The sequence below is a fragment of the Stenella coeruleoalba genome (genome assembly GCF_951394435.1).
Source record: "Stenella coeruleoalba genome assembly, chromosome: 2".
In the NCBI taxonomy this organism is placed as follows: Eukaryota; Metazoa; Chordata; class Mammalia; order Artiodactyla; family Delphinidae; genus Stenella; species Stenella coeruleoalba.
In genome coordinates, this window is record NC_137147.1 from 162464839 (window position 1) to 162489515 (window position 24677).

The 24677-nt window shown below is 42.3% G+C and overlaps 2 protein-coding genes across 3 annotated transcripts in view; one reads left to right on the plus strand and one right to left on the minus strand.

Annotated features, from left to right (window-relative positions):
• UPF2 (UPF2 regulator of nonsense mediated mRNA decay) overlaps positions 1 to 24677 on the minus strand; it is a 212927-nt gene that overhangs the window by 27851 nt on the left and 160399 nt on the right. For both annotated transcript variants that reach the window (XM_079912671.1, XM_079912668.1), the window contains exon 22: positions 3921 to 3975. In XM_079912671.1, the coding sequence (XP_079768797.1) occupies positions 3963 to 3975 (13 nt within the window). In that variant the 3' untranslated portion in view covers positions 3921 to 3962. The remainder of the gene's footprint in view (positions 1 to 3920; positions 3976 to 24677) is intronic.
• PROSER2 (proline and serine rich 2) overlaps positions 8334 to 24677 on the plus strand; it is a gene marked incomplete at its 5' end in the record, with an annotated part of 39716 nt that continues 23372 nt past the window's right edge. The window contains one exon of the mRNA XM_079914964.1: positions 8334 to 8492. The remainder of the gene's footprint in view (positions 8493 to 24677) is intronic.

The window sequence follows — 24677 nt, forward strand, 5'->3', positions numbered from 1 at the left end:
GAACTCTGCTATAAGACTCAACTTTGGGAATTAAATACTTCTATTTAATGGACAGTCCAAGCTCCTAGATGCCTGTAAGCTGGGACGAGAACTCAGAGAAGACAGCTTCAGAACAGTCGTGGGAATAGAACCCGGACAGCCAGGGTTTAGGAAGTGAACGGAGGTGGAACGAAGAAGGTAGTAAATGTATTTAGGCTGCTGCACTCTTTTTTTTTTTTTTTTTTGTGGTACGCGGGCCTCTCACTGTTGTGGCCTCTCCCATTGCTGAGCACAGGCCCCGGACACGCAGGCTCAGCAGCCATGGCCCATGGGCCCAGCCGCTCCGCGGCATGTGGGATCTTCCCGGACCGGGGCACGAACCCATGTCCCCTGCATCGGCAGGCGGACTCTCAACCACTGCGCCACCAGGGAAGCCCTAGGCTGCTGCACTCTTACGTGAATCATTTACAAAGCTAGTAAGCATTTTAAGAAAAAGAACTCTATTCCTGTAACTGGTTTACAGAGGATTCTCACCTTGCTGGGGATGTAAGCACGGGATGGTTTCATTGCTGTCAGCAGCTGCTCTCTGCTGAATCCCCATTTCCCACCAGCGATCAGACTGGCCAGATTTAATAATCTGCCTAAGATTTTGGGTTATTAGACCAGTCTCATTTTTGTATTTAAGATTCAATTCTAATCATTCAACGACGACGACAAAGTAAATAGCAAGTGTTGATGAAGATGTGGAGAAATTGGAACCCGCATACAGGCGTTGCAGTTGGGTGCAGCCACTGTGGAAAACAGTATGGTGGGTCCTCAGAAAGGTAAACATGGAATCACCATACGATTCAGCAATTCTACCTCTGGGTATGCACCCAAAATCACTGAAAGCAGGGACTTGAACAGATTTTTGTGCACCCACATTCACTGCAGCATTATTCACAATAGCCAAAACATGGAAACAACATAAGGGTCCACCACAGAAGAATGGAATTAGAAAGCATGGTCTATACATAAAAAGGATTATTAGTGAACTATAAAAACGATGGAAATTCTAATACATATTATGACATGGATGAACCTGAAAACATACTAAGTGAAAGACGTCGTCGCAAAAGGACAGATGCTGTGTGATTCCATTTATATGAGGTCCATAGAGTCGTCGAAATCATAGAGACAAAAAGTAGAACGGTGGTGCCAGGGGTGTGGGCTGGGGAATGGGAGTGAGGATTTAATGGGGACAGAGGTTCAGTTTGGGATAATGGAAAAGTACTGCAGATGGATAATGCCGACGGCTGTACAACACTGTGAGTACACTTAATAGCACTGAACCGTACACTTAAAAATGGTTAAAATGGTAAATTTTATGCTATGTATATTTTACCACAATTAAAAAAAATTTTTTTTAAAGGTTCAGTCCTAGGCATTCCATCTCAAACTCAGTCACCTGGCCCATCGGCCCCCCAGCAGCTTGCTTGTTCTGCCCTTGGGGTAATGTATGTTCCCGCACATAGAGCCCCAAGAACTGGAGGGTCCCCTTCCACACGCTTGGACGGACTTGGAGAGTCGGGTGGGTGGAGCTGCCCCATCTTCCCGCAAGGCTCACTGAGCTTGCAGCCCTTCCAGCCCAAGGGAAGGGACTGCTCTGAAATCTCCGCCTGGCAGGTCACAAGCCTTTCAAGTCTGTCCCCAAACCTCAGTGGGAAGGACACACTGTGCCATGCTCCTCGGCTCCCAGAATGCTCACTGTGACCTTCTTACCCCGCTCAGCTCCTCGTGGCCTGGGGGTAACTACGAGGGCACCCTAGCAAGAGTCTAATTCCCCGTTGTGCTGAACCCCAATCTTTATGAGTGATTGTCTTAGGACTCTCGCCCTGACTTGGCTGTGGGGATTAAAGGAACCCCTTCCCCTCTGTGGCAGGCAGAATTCTAAGCTGGCCCCCAAGATTCCAGCCCCCTAAGCGTGAGTGGAGCCTGCAGATAGGATGGGATGTCACCTCTGTGATTATGTCACATTATGTGGCAAAAGGGATTCTGTGGATGTAAAGGTCCCTAATCAGGGACTTCCCCGGTGGTCCAGAGGTTAAGATTCCACACTCCCAGTGCAGGGGGCCCGGGTTTCAATCCCTGGTCAGGGAACTAGATCTCGCATGCCACAAGGAAGATCCCGCAGGCCGCAACTAAGACACGCTGCAGCCTAAATAAATAAATAAATATTTTAAAACAATAAAATTAAGTCCCTAATCAGTTGACTTGGAGATGGTTAGAAAGGAGATTGTCCTGGGTGGATAGAAAGGGAACACAGCCCCGCTCCAGTCTCCTGTTACAGCCTCCCACCATGAATACTAACTGCATCTCCACAAAGCTTAGGACCTGCAAGCCTCTTCTTAGTTTGGAAATGGGACTGGGGGTGTAGCTGGCAGTACAGCCAGCTCAGAAGTGTTGACCATCAGGAAGTCCTGAGAAGCTGGTTAGTTCCCGGTGACTTCCTGAATGGGGAATGTAAGAGGTAGGTATTTTGGTCCTCAGGGCAATTTTAGTACAAGAGGGAAAAAATATCCCACATTTTATCACTCCCAGTGAACGGAAGCATTCGGTGTGATTTCTTTTCCTATTGTGATTCTCTGTAGGAAGAGGGGTTTTTTTTTAATCCTATTTAACAATTTAGAAATTGAAATAAAACATTTTAAGCTTATCAAAGGATTGCCAGTTTCATTTTCCCCATCCTTTCCTCCACCAGTACTGCAACTTGGAAATACAGTTGAGACCCACTGTCTGAGCACCTGGTGGCATCCAGGTGGCACTGACCGGAACAGAGTTATTGAATCTGTAAGCTGGGGACAGACCTGGACTCCACGGTCCCACTAAGTGGTTAACGACCCTGCTCAGTGATTCCTCCGTCTCTCTGACTGTAACACTAGGTACATTTTGCTCCCTCAAAATCAGGGAATTAACATCCTTAAGTTCAGGGTCACATCAAAGAAGAAGTTATGTCTTGGGTCACAACAGAAATGTATAAAAAAGAAAGTCAGCCCTCAAACGTAGAAATCTGGCATAATGAAATCTTTTACCTGAAATGGGTTTAGAAGAATTCAACTTAGCAGAAGGTAACACAAACTACAAATGTTAAGTATTCCAACGCACTGTACTCAGCTCTCCTTCCAAATGTCTGTGACACAAACAGGACTGGGTCTCACTGGGTCCTAGCTCTTACCTAAGACCCACCTGAGGCCAGTTTCAGCCCATATTCAAATCTCCTGAGAATAAGGTTCACTCCAAAAGCACTCATGAGGAGTGGAGGCCTTAGTGAAATTTGTGGGAAGACGGACAGGGTTAAAAGACACCTGCACAGAAAACTTCCCAAGGCTCTCCTGTCCCCGGCTCCCCAGAAACCGCAGGTTCCTGGAGCCATTTCCAAGACCCTGTCGGCTTTGCATCCTCCATCTGTAAACCGAAAGCTAGCCAGAGAACAGCGGAAGCGAAGCAAGTTATCCTCAGACAAATTTCAACCACCCCTGAGTCCTCAGGCTTATCTCTGGGGGGATACGGTTCACCTCACCATTGTTTTATTTACAGAATCACTTCTATTTCATCTAGGGATTAATAGATGGTTGGTGACTAACCAGTTTATCATTTGAGTCTTGTCTGCATCCCACCAAGCCCTCCTGGACCATAAATTCCCTGTAGACAGGGAACCTATCCATACTGTTCACTGTTGCATCTCCTGGACTTTACCCCTAGTAACACCTGGCACAGAAGAAACCACAAGCAATCTCTGGATGAAAAATGAATGGGCTCCATACATTCTCTCTTCCTGTTTGGACGTCAGTCACTTGGCAGGTCCTAAAGCGTGAATGAACAGCACTTCTTCCTCAGGGATCTTTTTAGAACCTAGCTTCTCTTTCAGACTCTTATCATTGAGTTCAGATAAAATTATTTACCATTTTCTTCCACGTTTGTTTCTTCCAACATGTAGTTCTCCTTCAGAATATCGACCTGGAATACAGACAAGGTAGCATGTTATCTACTTGCTTTCAGGAAGTATGGAACCACTTTATTATCATCTTTTAAAGTTTTTCTTGAAATTTGTCACCAAAAAACCTCCAGGCTGTAATTTCCTCATTTGTAGAATAATTATTTCCTTTTTTAAATCAAGAAATTTCACTAGCAAGTCATCCTTGAAATGCATCAATCTCCTTCTCTTCCCTCCTTCTATTATCTACCAAATATTTATGGAATGTTTGATACAAGCCAGACTCTATGCTATGCACATCGGCATTTATTGTATCAAAAATTTGTATTAGTCTGTATTGATTTATAACAGTAAATATAGAACCACAACAGAAAATTTGGGACATATACAATACTGTAAATAAGAATCACATAATCACAGCCAGAAAGAGTAACTGTCATCCTTTTGATATATTTTCTTCTAGTTTTTGAATATATACATGCATTTTTCCATAGCTGAAGCAACAGTTTACACACAATTCTGTAATGTTCTTTTTTCCCCTTTAACAATATATTTAGGTATTTTCTTGTGTTCATGAAAAATACCTCATTTTTAATAGCTGCATAATAGTTCACTTAAACTTCCCCCTAATTTTGGATTTTTTGGTTGTTTCTAATTTTCTGACATTATGAAAAAGGAGACAGTGCACAAATATTTTTCCCCTTTTCTGATTATTTCTGTTGAATCCCTAGATATGGAATTGTAGGCCAAAGTATATAAACATTTTTAAGGGTCTTGAAATATTTCACAAAATCACTTTCCAGTAAAGTCATATCAACTTATGCTCCCACTATAATATATAAAATTGCCCATTTCACTGCACTCCTGCCAGTACTGAATGTTAGAATTTTAAAATGTTTTTCTAATTTAATAGATGAAAATATTGCTTACTATTTTAATTTTTAATTTTTTCAATTACTGGGTAATCCAAACACTTTAAAATACAATTACATATACACACTAATCGTTTTTATTTTTTCTTTGAGGAAATTTTCTCATTGAGTTATTAGAGTTTTCTTATCAATGTGTGTGTACTCTTGTATTGAGGATAAAATGAACTGTCAGGGCTTCCCTGGTGGCGCAGTGGTTAAGAATCCCCCTGCCAATGCAGGGGACATGGGTTCAAGCCCTGGTCCGGGAAGATCCCACATGCCGCAGAGCAACTAAGCCCGTGCACCACAACTACTGAGCCTGTGCTCTAGAGCCCGCGAGCCACAACTACTGAGTCCACGTGCCACAACTACTGAAGCCTGCGTGCCTAGAGCCCGTGCTCCGCAACAAGAGAAGCCACCGCAATGAAGCCTGCGCACCGCAACGAAGAGTAGTCCCCACTCGCCGCAACTAGAGAAAGCCCGCACACAGCAACGAAGAGTAGTCCCCACTCGCCGCAACTAGAGAAAGCCCGCACACAGCAACGAAGACCCAGTGCAGCCAAAAATAAATTAACAAATAAATTTTTTTTAAAAAATGAACTGTCAGATTTGTTCTGTTTTCTATTTTGTTCACAATATTTTTAGTTGTCACAATTTTTAAATTCTTATATAATCTAGTCTACTGGTCAGTTCCTTTATGATTTTTCGATTTCTTTTCTTCCCCCATCTTGAGGTTACATAAATATTTGCCTAAATTTTCTCCTAGTTTTAAAGTTCTTTAATGTAGCTGAAATTTCTTTTAGCACATAATGAAATGTATGAGCTCAACTTGATTTTTTTTTTCAAATTACTAGCTTTCTCAAGTCCATTTTATTGAGAATCTGTACCTTTTTCATTTATTTTAGATGACTCCATCACATATTAAAATCTACAGTATATCAACACTGTCTTTTTCTGGGTTATCCTATTTTATTATCTATATCATTCAATATCTACTAATATTCTATTTTGATACTTTAAATTATTATTTTATACTGTTTAACTAACAAACAGGGAAATTTCCCATCTGCTTCTTCATTTTCATAATCTTCTTAACCCTTCTTATCTGCTACTTGTTCAAGTAAACTTTAAAATAATTTTGTTTTAGCCTCCCAAGGTAGGTGTTAATAGCTTCATTGTACAGTTGAGGAACTGAGTCTCAAAAAGAATAGACAGCTCAAGATTACACATATTCTAAGTGGAAGAGGCATAAAGTAAAATCATGTCTTTTGACATCTCCTCTTTCAGCTCTAAAATGCTGTAATTTTTAGTAAACTCAGGAAGCTTACTCGCTAACCACTTTCTCCTTTCCTGTCTATCTCCCTCTAGTGGTCATTATAAATATTGCAGTTTCTCAAGCCAATTTTACACAGTAATTATTTTTATACAACAAAAATTATGTTTAGCTTAAATTTTTAAAGTTTACTTTAAAATTTTTAACTTACACAGAGTTAATAAGAATAATTGTCTAATATTTTGAGCCATGTATCACCGGCATTTTCTTAGCAAAGAACAACCTCAGAAGAATTTAGTAAAAATTCGAGTGAAAAGAAAGTAAAATTTTGTCAATTTCATGGATTTTTAAAGTAGTAACAACAGCAGGTCCAAAGCCCCTCTAGATGTTTCTTCGTTCTTTTCTCCATTGATGTTATCTAAGTACTTTTAGGAATAAAAATCTTTAAATTCCCCCTCTAAGCCATTTCTTGTTTTCTTACCTCACTTTATGTCCTTTCTCACCTTCTAGTGCCTTTGAGTAGGTTCAGTTGGCACATAGGTGCCTGGGCAGGGGTGCAGGGGGTACTGGAAGGCAGCTTGAGCTCAGGTACTCACGCTGCGCCCTGGCCAGGTCTGCACCGGCCCCGCGGAAGGGCCACCTGTTCGCAATTCCCACAAAGATCAGGTACGAGCTAGCAGGGCTGGCCTCCTCCCCCTACCGCCTTGGTTGAAACCTCAGTCTCATTTTCTTCCCTGTTCATTTCCTGTCCGCCACACCCTCCCACCCTTTTTTTCTTTTGGTGCCTTTTTCTTTTCCCTTTCTTCCTTCCTAATCCCATCATCCTTCAATTTCTTCTTCCCTATCTCCTCTTCACCTGGAAGAAAAGATACCGTGTAAAATTTAATTCGTACACACAAGATAATGTGTACATTAAAAATTTTAAAGCTAAAAAACTAAGCTACACATATGTTTATACATCATAAAAGCTTAACCAAGCGAAAACAACACTACTAAAAAGGAAAAATAATTCTGGGAAGCACTTATAATGTCTTCTTTTCTTTATCTGAATTTGTGAAAAACAGGGGCTGCCTATGTTACTCTCGCCTGTGGCTGTTTAATACTATTTAACTTTTACTAAGCCAATTCACGATACATGCATTAGTGTTTACATGGAACAAAACTTAAGAGAAAAAAGAACGTGAACAGAAAGCTTAGGTCCATTATTCAATGAGGATTAAGGACTGACAGAATTGAGAATCTCTCCTGGATTTGGTTCAGAAAGAGGGGGATAATAATACTTGCCTAATTAACTAGTAAGTGCGGTACAAGTGCTTTGTAAACATTAATTAAAGATGCAGGGAGTTAGATGAGGCCAATATGTTATTAGTGAAAAAGTTTTCTTCCCTTTAATCAGGTATCTCCTCCTGGGGAGAGCAAAGAAATGATATAAGGAATTGGGGCTCAGCCCCGAGTGCCACCAGTGACTCAGTCATCCTGTGCCACCAACCACTTCCTTAATTTTCTGTAAAATGGGGATAAGCACCAACAGCACTTTGCAATACGGGTTTTATGTCTGTCATTTGAGTATATATCAAACACTATAATTAATAAAACCCTATAACTCTTGTTTTCTCCTTTCCTACAGAGTTGTCCCACCCCATGGAAACACCGGTAACATTAACTTCCACCAACTTACAGAAGCCTTCCACAACCAGCTATTAACCTCAGTGGATATTTCCATGGTGATAAAGAAGAAATGGCACCAAGGAATGGGGTCAAAACCTTTTGGATGAGATTCCTCTCCTTTCTGAACCTCAGTTTTCCTCCTCTGTAAAATGGGGATAAGAAATTGGGGGTTCTAAGGATTGAATGAAATAATGTGTGTGTGTTAAATGCCTTGTCCAAGGGTAATAAGAATTCGATACGTGGTAGTTATTATTGTCATTAAATGTAAAATAACCTCTCAAAACTGACCAAGGAGGGGAAAAAAATGTCCCGTCTTATTCAGAGCTTCGAATGCAAATCCCTATTTCTCCTCCGAGTGTTTAACTCAGATATGGGGCTGGAGTTTCCTCAGATCGTCCCCAATTCAAACCTCGCACCAACACCGAGAGGCGGCTGCGGGGCAGCGCCGGCACGGGGGCCTGTCCCTTTAAATGCCCCGGGCGCGCGCCGTGTGAGTTTGGGGAGGGAGCAGCCGAGACCCCGACGGGAGCGCGCACGAGCGCGCGCGGCGGGAGCGCGCGTAAGCGAGCGCGCGGCGGGGCGGCCCTGGAAGGTCTGCGAGGCGCGCGCGGGCGGACAGGCGAACGGGCGGCGCTAGGGCTCGGCTCCCGCTTGCGGTCCGGGTGGGCTCCTGCGGGACTCCTGCGAGGTGAGTGCGGGCTTCTCGATCCCGGACAGGGTCGGAGGGCGGGAGGGCGTCCTGGCAGCCGATCCCCTTGTCCAGCACGTCGGTGAGTGGGGCGACGTTTGCAGCCGGTCGGGGGAGATCGGGGCTCTGGTGGGGTCCAGGGCGGGAAGGGCGAGCCCCTTTGCTAGTGAGCCGGCTGCCTGCGCTTCCCGCGCGTCCCTGCGGCTGCCCTCCCGGCGGGGATCTCTTCTGCTTGCTCTCCCGCTCCTCCGCATCGCGTCCCTTGGAAGTTAGGAAAGGCTCTGGCGCCGTCCGAGGGGCCGTCGTCGACCCGGTGGCCTCCCACCCGGGAAACCCGGGGCCTCATTCGGGATCACGGGGGTCCGCGTGCGTCCGGCTCGGGGGTGGTGGGGAGGACGCGAGGCTTTCCGACTCCGAGGCTGTCCTGGCGGCGGGCGAAGGTGGTCCATGGCACGATTCTTGCTTTACGCGCAGAGAGGTCCGGGTTGTCCCAACACCCCTGCCCTGTCCCCACCGCCCTCCCCGGAGCACCAATTGCCGCCGCAGCCGTCGAATTCCCAGGGCGCTGTGTCCCATCCCCCAAGGAGAGGAGGGCGGGAGCCTCATATTGGCAGGAGGTGGCCGAAGCCACCTGTTGAACTTGGGTCCTGCGCAAAGTGACCAGTAGATTTTCGTCCCCAATCCCGCTCCCCAACCCCTGACCCCCAACAGGTAACTGAATCACGCGGGAACGTGTAGGATCAGCCGGTGAGCAGGGGCGGGAGGGATTATAAAAAGAGAAGGCGATGTGGCCGATGTGATGCAAATAAAATAAACTCCAGAATTTCTCCAAAGCTTTGAAAGTTTCCCAGTATTGTTTTACGGAGTCTAAATTTAAGCACCTAGCCTTTTATATTTTTATATTTTATTTTTTTCTTAAACCGCAGGAACTAACATCAGAAAACATTAACTCTTTGCCAGGACCTACTTGGTGCAAAGCGAAAACTTAGAGTAAAGGAAAATGATTTTTGTGTCTTTTCCCCCTAAACACAGTAGAACACTCAGGTCTGTTTCTGGAGACTGTAGAAAGAAGGTTTCTCTGGCTCCAATTTTCATGCAGAACAATTTTTTTTTAAATCTATATTTCTGAAAGATATAGAAACACCAAATCAGATATAAGTGTAAACGTGAGGGAAATGCTCACAGGAGAACCTAAGTTTATTAAAGATGCTTTTCTACTTTTTTTTTTAAGCACTACATTCTTACTGCTCTAGCATGCACTGAAAAGTCTGCCCTCAAAGCTCAGTGTCTGAATGTTACAGATTGTTTTTCTAGGTGGAGGAGGTATTTTGGTTCATGAGGCCAATGTGGAAATACAAACAAATGCCCTGTTTACTTGGGATTGGGCGGGAAGGGTGGAAGTTGTCTAAAATCTCTCTTGCCAAAGTTGACAGTGTATGTATGGAATCTTGTGTATTTTCTTGCTCAGACCAGTAATAGCCATTTTTAAGGGACGGGGTATATGCCTTGGTAACAGCACTTCAGAGCCTTTTTTACATTTTGGGGGGGGAAAATTTTGGATGCTGATAATTTAAAAGTAACACATTTTCTCCATTACTAGAAATCAGAAAGCCAAAATCAGATAATTTAGAGAAGGCTGGAAAGAGGAGAGATGCTTTTAAGAAAACATGCGGGTGTTTGACACCACGATGGCTCCCTTTGTGGCGGAGGGCGGGATTTGCTTGTTTTCGTGCAGGCCCTGCGTGTTCATTAATTCATTCAGCAGTATTTTCAGGCCTGTTTGACCACCTACAATGTGCTGAGTGCTGAACTAGTCATGGGACATACAGACACATCTAGATAACAGCCACACGGCCCAAACAGATTAAAACCAGATCGAGTAAGCCTTCATCAGGAGCTGAAGATACACCTGGCCCTGGTTCCAAAGTTCTCAGACACCTTAGGAGCCTGTGGTTGGCACCCTGTGTTGATTGTCAAGATCATCTCAAGTAACTACAGGAGAGAGAGCTGAGCCTTGAAGCCTGGGGGGAGAGAGGGGAAAGGCTTGGGTGGAGCAGAACTGAGAACAGGGCATCCTCTGGAACAAGAGTTCAAGTGCGTCTTATCCGCCTGGTTGTGGATGGCCGCCAGTAGTGCCGTGGCATCCTAGAAGCATCCCAGAACCTGAGCCGCTGCCATCACTGGCGGAGGGCGGCTTTTTGTTTCAGTTTCCACTGCCCTCTCTGGTGGCAGTGTTGGTGGCTTCCCCGCTGCCTGTGTGTTCTCAGGAGGATGGGCTGGGCAGCTCTACCCCTGGGACGTTGCAGCCTTCCCCTCTTGAATCTGAGTGGGTCCAGCATCTGTTCACATTGACACAGTGGCGTCAGTACAGTGCAGTCACTGTAGCCACCTCTGTAGAGAACCACCCTGAAGCTGCACTTCTCAGTAACTCCGTTGTCCCCCTCCCAGACCCGCAGCATTAATCTTGAATCTTGTTTTGAGAAAGTAGGTGCTGGGTTTAAAATCCGTGCAGTCAGGATCGGTAGTAGAGGAATGTGTAGGGCAGAACATTCTGCCTTGTTGGTTAGGGATGTGATTGCTCCTTACGAACTCGTATCTTCAGACTGGATATTTCCAAAGACCCTACCACTGGAAACACTTGGTTCTCTCTCTCTCTTTTTTTTTTTTTTTTGGTAGTAAAATACATATAACATTGAATTTATCATTTTAGGGTGTACAAATCAGTGGCATTAAGTATATTCACATTATATGTGTTTGAGAAGAATGTGTTTTCTTTCATTTTGTTCTGCAGAGGTCTACAGATATCCGTTAAATGAACCTTATTAATTGCATCATTCCTCACTAACTTTGCGTCTGCTCAACATGTCAGTAATTGAGAGAGGTATATGAAAGATCCCACTAGAATGGGATCTTTGTCCATATCTCCTTGTATTTGAGCTAAAAAATATTCTGAGACTATTTGTATAAACAGCTTTCTATTTTAATATCTAACAGTATGCATTTGTAAATTTATATTGTTAGACATGCAATGTCTAATAGGAATTGAATTTTTATCATAACATAGTTACTTTTATCACTAGTGAGGATTTTTGCCCTAAAGTCTATTTTGTCTGATAACCAGAAGTGATCTTTTAATTGTTGCTGTTGTTAATATTTGCTTGATATGTCTTTTCCCATTTTTAAAAATTTTCTTTCAAATATCTTTACTAAGGTATAATTGACATTCAATAAACTGCACATATTTAAAGTGTAAAAAAGTACATTCACAATGTTTTGCAACCATCACCATTAGCCAGTTCCAGAGCTTTTTCATCACCCCAAAAGGAAACTCCATACCCATTAAACAGTCACTCCCTATTTCCCCTCTGCTCCAGCCTTGGCAACCACTAATCTGCTTTCTGTCTCTATGGATTTGCCTTTCTGGATATTTCATGTTAATAGAATCATACAACATATGTCTGGCTTCTTTCACTTATGATGCTCTCAAGATTTATCCATGTTGTAGCATGAATCAGTACTTCATTCTTTTTCATGGCTGAGTAATATTCCATTGTAGGAATGTATCACAGTTTGCTTACTCACTCATCAGCTCATGGACATTGGGTCATTTCCACCTTTTGGTTATTGTGAGTAGTGAAGTTATGAGGAACCACCAAACTTTTTTCCACGGTAGCTGCACCATTTAACATTCCCACTAGCAATGTTGGAGGTTTCCAGTTTCTCCACATCCTCACCAACACTTGTTATTTTCCATGTTTTTGTTTTTATTGCCACCCCAATGGGCATGAAGTGGTGTCTCATTGAAGTGTTGATTTGCGTTTCCCTAATGACTAATAATGATGAGCATCTTTTCATGCGCTTGTTGCCCACTTCCAGATTTTCTTTGGAGACAGGTCTATTCAAGGACTTGATTCTCTTTTGTATTAGCTTTTATATCACCAGCATCTTGCATGTAAGTATAGTTATTTTTATAGGACTTGGTTTGTATAGTATGTACCTTCTCCAACCCGCATTCTATTGTTTTGGTTTTGTTTCTTTCTCTCTTTCCGGCTTCTGCTGCTCCTTCCAGGAGACCAGTTGTCTGACTAGTGCTTTTTTAATATTTAATATTCTACCTATTTTAGTTATTGGTCCGAAGGCCTGGGCTGTTCGTCTCTTCATTCAGCAGTATTTGTAGGCTGTGGGGCCACCTGCCATGTGCTGATCACTGAGTCGTCATTGGAGATATAAACCTACTACTCCTCATACGCTTCTCTTTTGGATGTTTGCAGGTTACATTTTATTTTTTTAAACTAACTGATTCATAGAGCCTGGCACAGGGAAAAAGAGCAGTACTTAACTCTCTCCACCAGAGGTTTCAATACCAAATAGCCGTGTAACCATCGGGTTCACCACTTTACCTTTGTGGACCTCGGTTTCCTGGTCTGTAAAACTGGGGGCAGGACTGAATTACTTCTCAGGCCCTCTCAGACCTTGAAACTGGAGGTTATACATTCATGATTCACCACAGCTCTCCCTTACAAATGAGTGTGTGTAAAATAGTTTATTTTGTAAAACTTAAAGGAATTATCTTGTGTGGGGAAAAGAAAAAGATGCCTGTGCTCTTTTATACTAGACACGTGAGTTTGGTCAGGTGCTGTTTTCTAAAATGGCACATTTGACATTTTCTGTGAAGATTCAGAGGGTCTGAAGAGCTTTTGTGAACATTTAAGTTCCTTCCGTGCTGGGCACAACTGGGAATATAGAGGTCAATGAGTGTGGTCCCCACCTTCGAGAATCTTGTGATCTAGTAACAGAGATATAGGTGTCAAGTGGGAGTCTATCTCAGAGGCCCACAGGTCTTCAGGGAGCGGAGGATAGAGGTACCCTTTCTTTCAGGAGGATGTAATGGAACTGGGCCAAGAAGGGCAGGATAGTGGGATGTAAGAATGGTAGAACCGTGGCTTTGCTCATCATGCCGAAAAGTTTAGCCTTGAGTTTGGGGGCATGAACCGCTGACGGGTCACGAGTGGCCTGTGTTCTGCTGTGGACGAGACGTTTGTACACTGAGGCAATAATCTGAGTTGAGCAGAGGGTTGAGGGTTGAGGAAGGAAGGACAGAAAGATGAAGGAGATAAGACAGTACAGACAAGGGGATGGCGCTGAAAATGTCCACTGTTGAATAGAAGTTCTGGTGCAGAAAAAGTCCAAAAAAGCATTCTTCTGGAGTGGAAATCTGAAGCCTAAATCCAACTCTTTCTGACCTCAGTTTCCTCATATAACTTGTCCTCCACACGTACTAGAGAACCAATGAATTTGTGGTCTGAGCTCCTGCTGATACAGGCAGCTTCACTTCATCAGTCAGATTGTCTGTAAAGTGTGTGTGAGGTGAACCTGTTGTGTATTTTCCCCCCATTCATTCCTTTGTGATTTCAGAGGTATCATCTGAGGAAAAGTATTTTAGTATCAATGTGTAATAAAGCCAAACTGCAACCACAATTGCATTTCAAGGAACACTTCGCTTTTTTACAACGTTAATTATCAATTCAGTTCCAAAACTGTTCGGTTAACCATAGAAAACTACCTATATTCAACTATTTTTGACCTACACCAATGGCAGCTTCATACAATTCAATTTACTAACTGCAGGCCAGGGGTCTGACCCTTCCCTTCTCAACCGCTAGAAGAATGTTGCCGGGAACTTGAAAATTCACATAAAAATACAGTGTGTTAAATACTGTATTTCCTACCGAATTCTCATGTCAGTCTTGTTTTTCTTTTCCAAAGTGGTGAGGAGCCGGACAGCTTCAGTAGCCAAGGGGTCTTTGTCAAATTTTGAGTAATTTGAGTAATTATCAAATTCCACTGTTGATTCATTTAAGGTGCTGAGCTTTCTCTCAGAGAGGCTGATAGGCCCTTGAAATGCTGACATCAGTATCATCTTAACTGTTGGTTAGCGTCATCCAGTTTTTTCAACAAACATTCGGTTGTCCACATTTCTTTTCTTTTTTTTTTTTCCAGGTTTTTTTTTTTTTTTTGCGGTACGCGGGCCTCTCACTGTTATGGCCTCTCCTGTTGCGGAGCACAGGCTCCGGACACTCAGGCTCAGCGGCCATGGCTCACGGGCCCAGCCGCTCCGCGGCATGTGGGATCTTCCCGGACCGGGGCACGAACCCGTGTCCCCTGCATTGGCAGGCAGACTCTCAATTTAACTATATTAAGTTGAAATATAGTTGATTTACAAAGTTGTGTTAGTTTCAGGTGTACAGCAAAGTGATTCATATATATATATATGTCTTTTTCAGATTCTTTTCCCTTATAGGTTATTATATAATACTGAGTAGAGATCACTGTGCTATACAGCAGGTGCCTGCTGATTATCTGTTTTATACTGGTTGTCCCCATTTCTTTTTTTTTTTTTCTGGCCACGCCCCGCACCTTGTGGGATCTTAGTTCCCTGACCCGCACGCCCTGCATTGGAAGCACGGGGTCTTAACCACTGGACCGCCAGGGAAGTCCCCCATTTCTTTAAAAAGTTCTGAAAGCCCCTTGTCTCTACCCCTCTATTAAAACTGGAGTAGGAGTTTGCACCCAAGGGCCTGGATTTGCAGGGAGGGAGTTGAGTGCTTTGTTCCTGGGTTGCAGGTGTCCAGGAAGAGGAAGGAGAGAGCCTCTGGAGATGCACGGCTGGCAAAGAGATTGGGGAAGACTGGGTTCAAAGTCTGATGCAGTGGACTGACCCAGCAGGAGGTCTTGCGGGAGCTGTGCCCCACTCAGGTTTGGACTCAAATCTGTTCAGCCTGAGATAAGAAATGTAAATCAGATCTTGGCTTCCAGTCTAACCAGGTGTTGTAAATACCAGCGCAGGATGAACATGCTCTCGGTCAGCTTTATTTTTGCTGTGAGGAGGAATGAAAAACTCAGCTAAGAATTTTTTTGAGCTTCTCAGAAGAAAGAAAAAGCATTATAAAACAATAAGGTATAATTGTTACGACAAGTAAGGAGGTCTACATTTTAGCGCCCCGGAGTAGGGCATAGTGCGTGCTCTGGTGACATTTGCTGAATAAATAAAGAGAAAGCACACAAGCTTGTTTAACGAAACAAGAGCAACTTAACCTGGGACTTTTCCTTTGATTTTTTTTTTTAAATTTGTTAAACAATCCAGAAATGCAGTATGCATACAGAATGTAAATTTTTTTTAAATGAGCCAAAAATCAAAATTTGAAGTGTCTACCTTTGCAAACATTTCATCAGATGTAACTAGATTTTCCTCCTGTTGATGCTTTTCTGTTTGCTTCTTCCTGGGTTATTACTTTTTGTTATTAGTAACAAAACTCAAATCTGGTCAGGGTTTTTTCGGGTGAGGATTTACGTTGGGAAAATCTGATTTCCGAAGCTTCTGTTCAGTGGTAGTACACTGGTGGTGGGAGACGTCTTCCCTTGGGGCCTGTTAACCAGCCTACCTGGCTGAGGCCTCTGCTGTGAAAGTGTTTGCTTATGAGTAGGCGAATCAGTTACTTTCATGTGGCATGCTGCCTTAAGTAAATTAATTACTGCCTCCTATTAACAGTTGAAAATATTCACAATTGAGAAGATCTGAAACCAACCTTGTTTTTTACATTGTTCAGTAAGAGCTTTTCCAAAAAAAAAAAAAAAAAACCTCTAAATGAAAGCATGCTAATTCTTCTGGAGAAGTAAAACTACCAGCCTTTGAAGTGTTTGTCTTTAATACCCTCGAGTGCCAGTTAAGAGTTTAAGGTCCTAAGTTCTTACAGCAAACATTTTCAGAAGTAAGGGAAAAAACCATTCAGAGAAAAAAGCGAAGGAAAAGGAATGCTAAACCATTGACCATGTCAACCGTTTAAAACGCCAGACAAAATTAAGCCTCCGCCCCCAGCTCTCCCAGAAACAACCAGCCTCCACCTGAAAAAGATTTCCCTTTGATGTTCTGTGCTGGGATCCAGTTCTAGTTTGCTAGTTTGCTTAGTGAGTATTTTTTGGAAGCATTCTTTTCTTTCCAAGGCTTTTGTTTTCTGCACATGGAGAAAGAGCCCATACTAAAGAATAGTTACTACTTATTTATTTTACTTCAGCTGTTTATTTGTGTAGAGGCCCATTTTAGAAGTTAATGTTGGTCATGGTTACACCTGTCGATGTACACGTGTGTGCATTCATCCTGATACTTATCACATGTTAATATCAGGAAGCATTACTGGCTTAGTGTGTCTGATGTTATTGGTGCCAAGTTTTTAACAGATCATTATTTGTGTTTAAAGTTACTCCCCTCCTGCTCCACATTTGCCCTTGATTGGAATATAAAGGTTGACTGAGAGTAATTTCTCATAAATTTCAAGGCTTTGGTCTCTGAATATGATAGAAGGATAAAGGACACTTACTGCAACAAGGTTAACATGTCTGAAACGACTCCTACGTGTTCAAACTTTTCTTCTACATCAAAGGTCTGTTTTAAGGATACTCTCATGGTTTTAGAGTTTTAAAATATAAATTTTGTGTTCATAGCAGCACTATTTACAATAGGCAAGACATGGAAGCAACCCAAGTGCCCATCAACAGATGACTGGATTAAAAAAACATGGTATATATGCAATGGAATATTACCCAGCCATAAGAAAGAATGAAATACTGCCATTTGACGTAGTGTGGATGGACACAGAGAGTATTTGCTTAGTGAAATAAGACAGAGAAAAACTAATACTATATGATATCACTTATACATGGAATCTAAAAAATAATACAAATGCATGTATATACAAAACAGAAACAGACTCACAGACATAGAAAACAAACATGATTACCAAAGGGGAGAGGGGGGAAGGCAAGGACAAATTAGAGGTATGGGATAAACAGATACAAACTACTACACATAAAATAGGTAAGCAACTAGGATATACTGTATAGCACAGGGAATTATAGCCATTATATGACAATAACCTATAATGGAATATAATCTGCAAAAAATACTGAATCACTATGCTGTACACCTGAAGGTAACACAATATTGCAAAGCAACTGTACTTCCATACAATTTTTTTTAAATAAATAAAACATAAATTTTGGTTAAGTAACAAATACTAAGTCAATATTTTGGGATGAATATTTTCCAAAATCCTGTGGCTATAGTTTTAAAAAAAGAGAGAGAGAGCTTTGCCTGCAAGTTTAGTCTAACTGAGGAAAAGGAATTACGAGCATAATGAAATCTGATGTGATGAGTTGTATCAGAGGGACAAAGGTGGCATCATGTGGTTAAAAAGTGGTGGAAAGTAAGCAGTACTGGAGGAGCCAGGCGAAGGGCAGCATTCTGAAGGAAGACTAGATGGGGTTTGCCATCGTTCATGAGCCAGGCTTTGAGGATGGAGAGGAGAGGGACGGGGAAGCAGTCCAAACGTGGCTCACACCCGAGCAGAGCATGAAGGAGACTCGGCTGGATAAAAGGGTTCCTATTGTGGCAATAAGTGTGAAGAGACAAGGTTAGGCCAGATTCCAGACACACTTTAAAGCCCTATGTTCTTACAGCTCCTTGGCAGGATTGGTTAGGAAAACAAAAACGGTGCCCACTTTGATAGGCCTGTGGTCCCAAAAGGAATCCAGGATTTCAGAAAGGTTAATTAGGTCTTTGCAATTCACTGGTGAATGTTGCACTGAATCTTTTTTTTTAAATTATTATTATTTTTTAAATTTTTATTTATTTATTTTTGGCTGCGTTGGGTCTTCGTTGCTGTGCGCGGGCTTTCTCTAGTTGCGGAAGAGGGGGCTACTCTTCATTGCAGTGCACGGTTTTCTCATTGAGGTGGCTTCTCTCGTGGAGCACGGGCTCTAGGCGCAAGGGTTTCAGTAGTTATGGCACGCGGGCTCAGTAGTTGTGGCTCACGGGCTCTAGAGTGCAGGCTCAGCAGTTGTGGTGCATGGGTTTAGTTGCTCCACGGCATATAGGATCTTCCCCAGCCAGGGCTCAAACCCCTGCATTGGCGGCAGGCGGATTCTTAACCACTGCGCCACCAGGGAAGCCCTGTTTTATTTTTAACAAAGTTTTTGAGGGCAGAAAACTTGGAAGAAAATGAACTACAGGACCCCAAACAACTTTTACCTGCCTACCAGGTCAGTTCTTTACATTTGGGTCTAAATGTGCATCTTTGGTACTGAGAGGGATGGGAGGGGCCAGAGACTGTCCTTTATGTGTGAAATGGGAGGTGGGACTGAGAGTTGTGTTGGATTATCAGGTGTGTTGTCATAACTAGAGCACAATCATTTCTATGGAGTTCATCTATAAATTATTTTTAGGGGGAGAAATGAAATGATTAGTCTAAGAATTTTATTCAAGCCGTAATTAAGTTGAATAGTAGAAAAGAAAGAATATCAGGACTCCGTTTCCTTTTAACTTATGGATTAGGTTAATAAAACAGTATAAAAGAGTCTTGGTATCGATTACAGCTTCATTTTCTAGGTAATTTCTCATTATAAAACTTTTTTTTTTTTTTTTTTTTTTTTTGCGGTACGCGGGCTTCTCACTGCTGTGGCCCCTCCCAGTGCAGAGCACAGACTCCAGAAGCACAGGCTCAGCGGCCACGGCTCACGGGCCTAGCCGCTCCACGGCATGTGGACCGGGGCACAAACCCGTGTCCCCTGAATCGGCAGGTGGACTCTCAACCACTGCGCCAGCAGGGAAACCCTAAAACTCATTTTTGTTAATGCACATCACTCCCATAAAAACAGGAATGAGCAGAGAACTAGACAGAAAACTATAGAAGCTATAGAAAGCTATAAAAGTAGGACCCCTGTCTTCTTTGTTTGTGTAAATCAGAGCAAAGTACATCAGTACATGTTCAGACAAACAAAGGTTGTCAAGAGCTGCCAGCATTAAGGCCAACAATGGCTATTCTGTGTTTTCTGATTATTTCATCTAAGATTGTGTACATTCCATGAGAAATAGCTCTTTCTTTACTTTCACCCACTGCTTAACCATAGGAAAAGCCCATGAGTGGTAATGAGCTGTGATGACCCAGAAACAGTTCCCACGGGGAAGCTCCTTCATTTTTAATGTCCTTGAAGGTCAAGAAGAACATATCTTTTTGAAAGCGGCTTGGCCGTTAAATCATCATATTGGGATTTCTCAGGATATAGTCTTCAAGGTAATTTCTGTCCTAAGATTCTTTTTCTAGGTTTGGGAACAAATCTCCCCAACGTTCCTATGAATGGAGAATGAGATGATGAAAGAGTGGGATGCACATGGGTCTGGCCCTTGTGGATGGCCCAATATGGGAAGGGGGTGTTTTTAAAAAGCTCATTTCTTCTCCTTTCCCAGCTAAGTTGTGCTTCTGCTGACTGTACCGTAGCTGTGGTGGTTCATAGTGGTGTCTAGACAGGAGTCGGGGTCTCTAAGCCTTGGATCATAGCCCACAGGGTTCAGAACCCTAAGACCCAATCTTCCTTTTCTTTTGTGAAGCGTTTGCCTTGGCTGTGAGTTGGAGCAGTTCTCTTTCTAAAGTGTAACGCAGACATGCTAAGCAAAATTAGTTCCACATCACTTGGTTAAGGAGGATCATTTTCCCCTTCGTGTTCAGAACTGCAAAGACAATAATCACCCTTGTGATTTTGTTTAGCATGTCTGCAGGGAATCTAAGTCTCAGAAGACGCGATTCCCTTCCCCCCACCAAGTGGGAGAAAGCTTAGTAGTTGAATGTAAGGGAACTTATCTATTTGTTCCAGTTTAGATTCTTAGGTAAATTGGATCTGGTCAACCTTTCCCTGGCTAATTTTGAGCTAAATTATGATCCAAGAAAAGTTTAAATTCAGGGTCTCTCCTTCCTAGTTAAGCCAGACCGCCTTCAGCGTTTCCCTCCTAAATTGCCCCAGGGTTTCTAGATTATGGGTGTCTCCTCTGCTTCTCTCTTTAAATCCAAACTCATCTGTCCTGTGTCATCTCCTGAGATCTGGACTTTTCACAGTTTCCCAGGTGATAAAATGATCTGATAAATCATTATTATTCAAACCTGCAGGAAATCTTCCTTATTGTTTTTCAGGCAGTAACAGGTGTGTAAGAAAACAGTGTGGTGGAGCAGACCAGGTGTAGACTATAGTACAGTCGATGTGTGCCCCGCCCCCATCCACCCATCCGCACCACTGGGATGTGTTCCTGGTTATGGATGTAAAATACAGGGCTGTGTGTGCTTTAAATGTATACACATGGATTGTGCTAAGACTCTAATTATAACTTCACTCCATACATTTCAAGATCCATCCACACCATCGTCCAATTGATTGCTTCTGACTGATGAACAGTATTCCATTGTAAAATGTTTACCTTGTTTTTGCTTATTCTTGGAGTTCATCTTTTGTTAAATCTTTTCCCAAGTAATATAATGTATATATACATATATGCAGCTTTATTTTATGCTATTTTTAATTAATTAATTAATTATGGCTGCATTGGGTCTTCGTTGCTGCACGTGGGCTTTCTCTGGTTACGGTGAGCAGGGGCTACTCTTCGTTGCGGTGCGCGGGCTTCTCATTGCGGCGGCTTCTCTTGCTGCTGAGCACGGGCTTTAGGCACACGGGCTTCAGTAGTTGTGGCATGTGGGCTCAGTAGTTGTGGCTCCCGGGCTGTAGAGCACAGGCTCAGTAGTTGTGGTGCATGGGCTTAGTTGCTGTGCAGCATGTGGGATCTTCCTGGACCAGGGATCAAACCTGTGTCCCCTGCATTGGCAGGCAGATTCTTAACCACTGCACCACCATGAAAGTACAATTTTATGCTTTTTTTTTTTTTTTTTTTTTTTTTGCGGTACGCGGGCCTCTCACTGTTGTGGCCTCTTCTATTGCAGAGCACAGGCTCCGGACATGCAGGCTTAGCGGCCATGGCTCACGGGCCCAGCCGCTCCGTGGCATGTGGGACCTTCCCGGATCGGGGTACAAACCCGTGTCCCCTGCATCGGCAGGCAGACTCTCAACCACTGCGCCACCAGGGAAGCCCTATGCTATTTTTAATGGTATCTTTTTTAGCTGTTGTTTGTGGCTAGTATATAGAAATTGATTTTTTTTTTATATTGGCTTATCCCCAGCGACTTTGTTAAACTCTTACTGATTCTAATAATTTGACAGCATTTTGGAGTTTTCTACAAAGACTGTAATTATATGTGAATAATAACATCTTCCTTTTCAATCCCTATTCATTTTTTTCTTGCCTTATATGTGGGTTATGACTTAATATACAATATAGAATAGAGGATGGGATGGAGGTAATGGGAGTGGTTTTAATATTTTGCCATCAAATATGATGTTTGCTATCATTTTTATGGATATCTTTTATTGGATTTAAAAAGTTCTCTTCATAATTTGTGAAGTTTATTTTTAAATTATGCATAATATTAAATTCGTCCAATGCTTTTTGTCATCTATTGAAATGACTGTATGACTTTTCTCCTTTAATCAATTAATGTTGTACTGTATGTTGGAAAATCAACGTTATTCCAACCTTGCATTTTTGGGATTAAGTCATCTTGGTCATTATTTGCTTTCTAGATCCAGCTTACTAATAATTTTGTTTAGGACTTTTTGTATCTGTGTTCATGAATGACAGCAGCCTATAATTTTTTCTTCTTTATACATTCTTGGGTTTTGGCATCAAGGTTTTAATACCCTCAAAATGAGATGAGTTTGTTTCTACTTTTCTCTTCTCTGCAGAAGTTTGTGTAAACTTAGAGTTATTTGTTCCTTGAATGTTTCATAAAACTCTCTAGTAAAACTTTCTGGATGTGCTGTTTTCTTTGTTGTAAGATTTTTATATAATGATTTATTTTCTTTAATGATTATATTACTATTCAGATTTTTTCTTTTATTCGTGGTGTTAGTTTTAAGGAGATCTTCTCTTAGGAATTTGTCCATTTCATCTATCTTTTCAAATTTACTGGCATAAAATTGTTTATAATACCCCCTTTCAATACCTGTGGCATCTGTACTTATGTTTCCCTTTTCATTCTGATATTGTTTGTCTATTTTTTCTTGATTAGTTCTGCCAAAAGTTTGTCAATTTTATTAGCATTTTCAAAACAATAAATTTTGAAATTTAGTTCTCTATTGTATGTTTTTCTATTTATCTAATTTCACATTCTTTTTTTTACCCTGTCTATTCTGTGTTTATTCTTTTGGTTTTTTTTCTAATTTAAACGTTACTTGCTTGGTTCATTAAATTCCAGCCTTGTTTTCTAACACTGTAAGCATTTAAGTGATGTTTTAGCTACATCCCACAGGTTTCGATATGCAGTATTTTTATTATCATGTAGTTCTAAATACTTTCTACTTTCTAATAATATTTCTAAGAGTTACTTAGAAATATAAATTCCTAACGACATGGATTCTTCTGATTATCTTTAGGTCACTGATTTCTAATTTAATTGCTTTGTAGTAAAATAATGTGTTTTCTGATACCACCAGTCTTCTGAAATTTGCTGAGACTTGATTTCTGGCCCAGGATGCCATCAGTTTCCATAAGTATTCTATGTGAACATGAAAAAATATGTATTAAGAAGTTGCTTCGGGCTTCCCTGGTGGCGCAGTGGTTGAGAGTCCGCCTGCCGATGCAGGGGACACAGGTTCATGCCGCGGTCGGGGAAGATCCCACATGCCGCAGAGCGGCTGGGCCTGTGAGCCATGGCCGCTGAGCCTGCGCGTCCGGAGCCTGTGCTCCACAACAGGAGAGGCCACAACAGTGAGAGGCCCGCGTACCGCAAAAAAAAAAAAAAAAGAAAAAAAGAAAAAGAAATTGCTTCACTTAGTATGTTGTAAATGTCGCTTAGATCAAACTTGTTAATTGTGTTGTTTAAATCTTCTTTATTCCCAGTCTGCTGGATTTATCTATTGTTAAGAGTGGTGTGCAGAAATCTCCCACTATAATGGTGCGTTTATTAACTCATGTTATTTATATTTGAGGTACATGCAGGTAAATCGAAATTTTTATCATTTTGAAGTACTCCTCTTTGTTTCTAGTAATTCACTTTTCCCTTCTTTTCCTTTGTCTGATTTTACTGTAATGATTCCAGCTACTTCCTATCCATCCATTTCTCCCTCCCCACAGGCAGCCTTTGTTGGAATTTTTCTCGTGTATCCTTCCAGAAAGATTCTAGGCACATCAAAGCATAAACAGAGATATTTTTCATTTTTTTCCCTATACACATGGAAGTATACTAGACTCTGTTCTGTCCTTTAGCTCTTTCCACACTCTAAAATGTGTCCCGGAGAACACTGAGCAGCCTCCTCCTTCTTTTAAATCGCTTGTCCTGATTGCTTTTAGGTTCTCCCCCTGGTGCTGTCACCCTCCCAAACTGTTGCCAGAGTCATCTTTCTAACCTATAAATGTGATGCTGCCTCTCTCCAGGGCTCCCCATCACCTGTGGGTGAAGTTCAAGATTCAAGTCCCTCTTCGCTTGGGTCCACTTCTCTGTGTGCCTCTATTTGCACTTTCTCCCTTTTCCAGCTCATTCTGTGTTGTGCTTTAGCTCATTTCAGGGCTTCACCCCAGCCACTCACGACTTTTCAAATAGGCCATGTGTTGCTTACTCTCCTTCTGTGTTTGGAATGCCCAGCATGGTTTGTTTAAACCTGAAATCTCAAACATCTCTTATTGCTGGCCTTTCTGAAAGTCTCTGAGCCCTCCTGGGGAGTATGGGCACCTTCCCCCTGCTCCCATGTGCCCTGTCTTGGCGCTGGACACGGTGATGCATCCGTCCTCCATTAGAGTTGGCGCCATGTGGCAGAATTACTTGTGGAACTTGATTAAAATGCACATGCTCAGCTGTTACCCCCACAGATGTATTCAGTAGATCTGGTTCTGACCCGTTGCTGGATTAAGTTCCTCTGGGGAGGAGATGCCTCTTACCCATCGGTCTTTCTCTAGTACCTGGAATCTGCCCCATATGAAGGAGGAGAACAGTAAACATCAGAAAAACATGCTAAGACTAGAAAGGAATATAGGGTTCCAAGTGAAGCAAGGATTGATTGATAGGACGAACTTTGATTCTGCAGCCCGTGGGGAGTGGGTTGAAGGTGATTGCTTTTAGGAGAGTGGTGACATCACAGTGGTGTTTCAAGATTAATCCAGCAGAAGAATACAGCAAAATGATGGCCAAAATGGAAAAAGCAAGAACAGTCAGATGATGTGGTAAAAATGGTCCTGAACTCGGGAGGGGGACCAGAAAG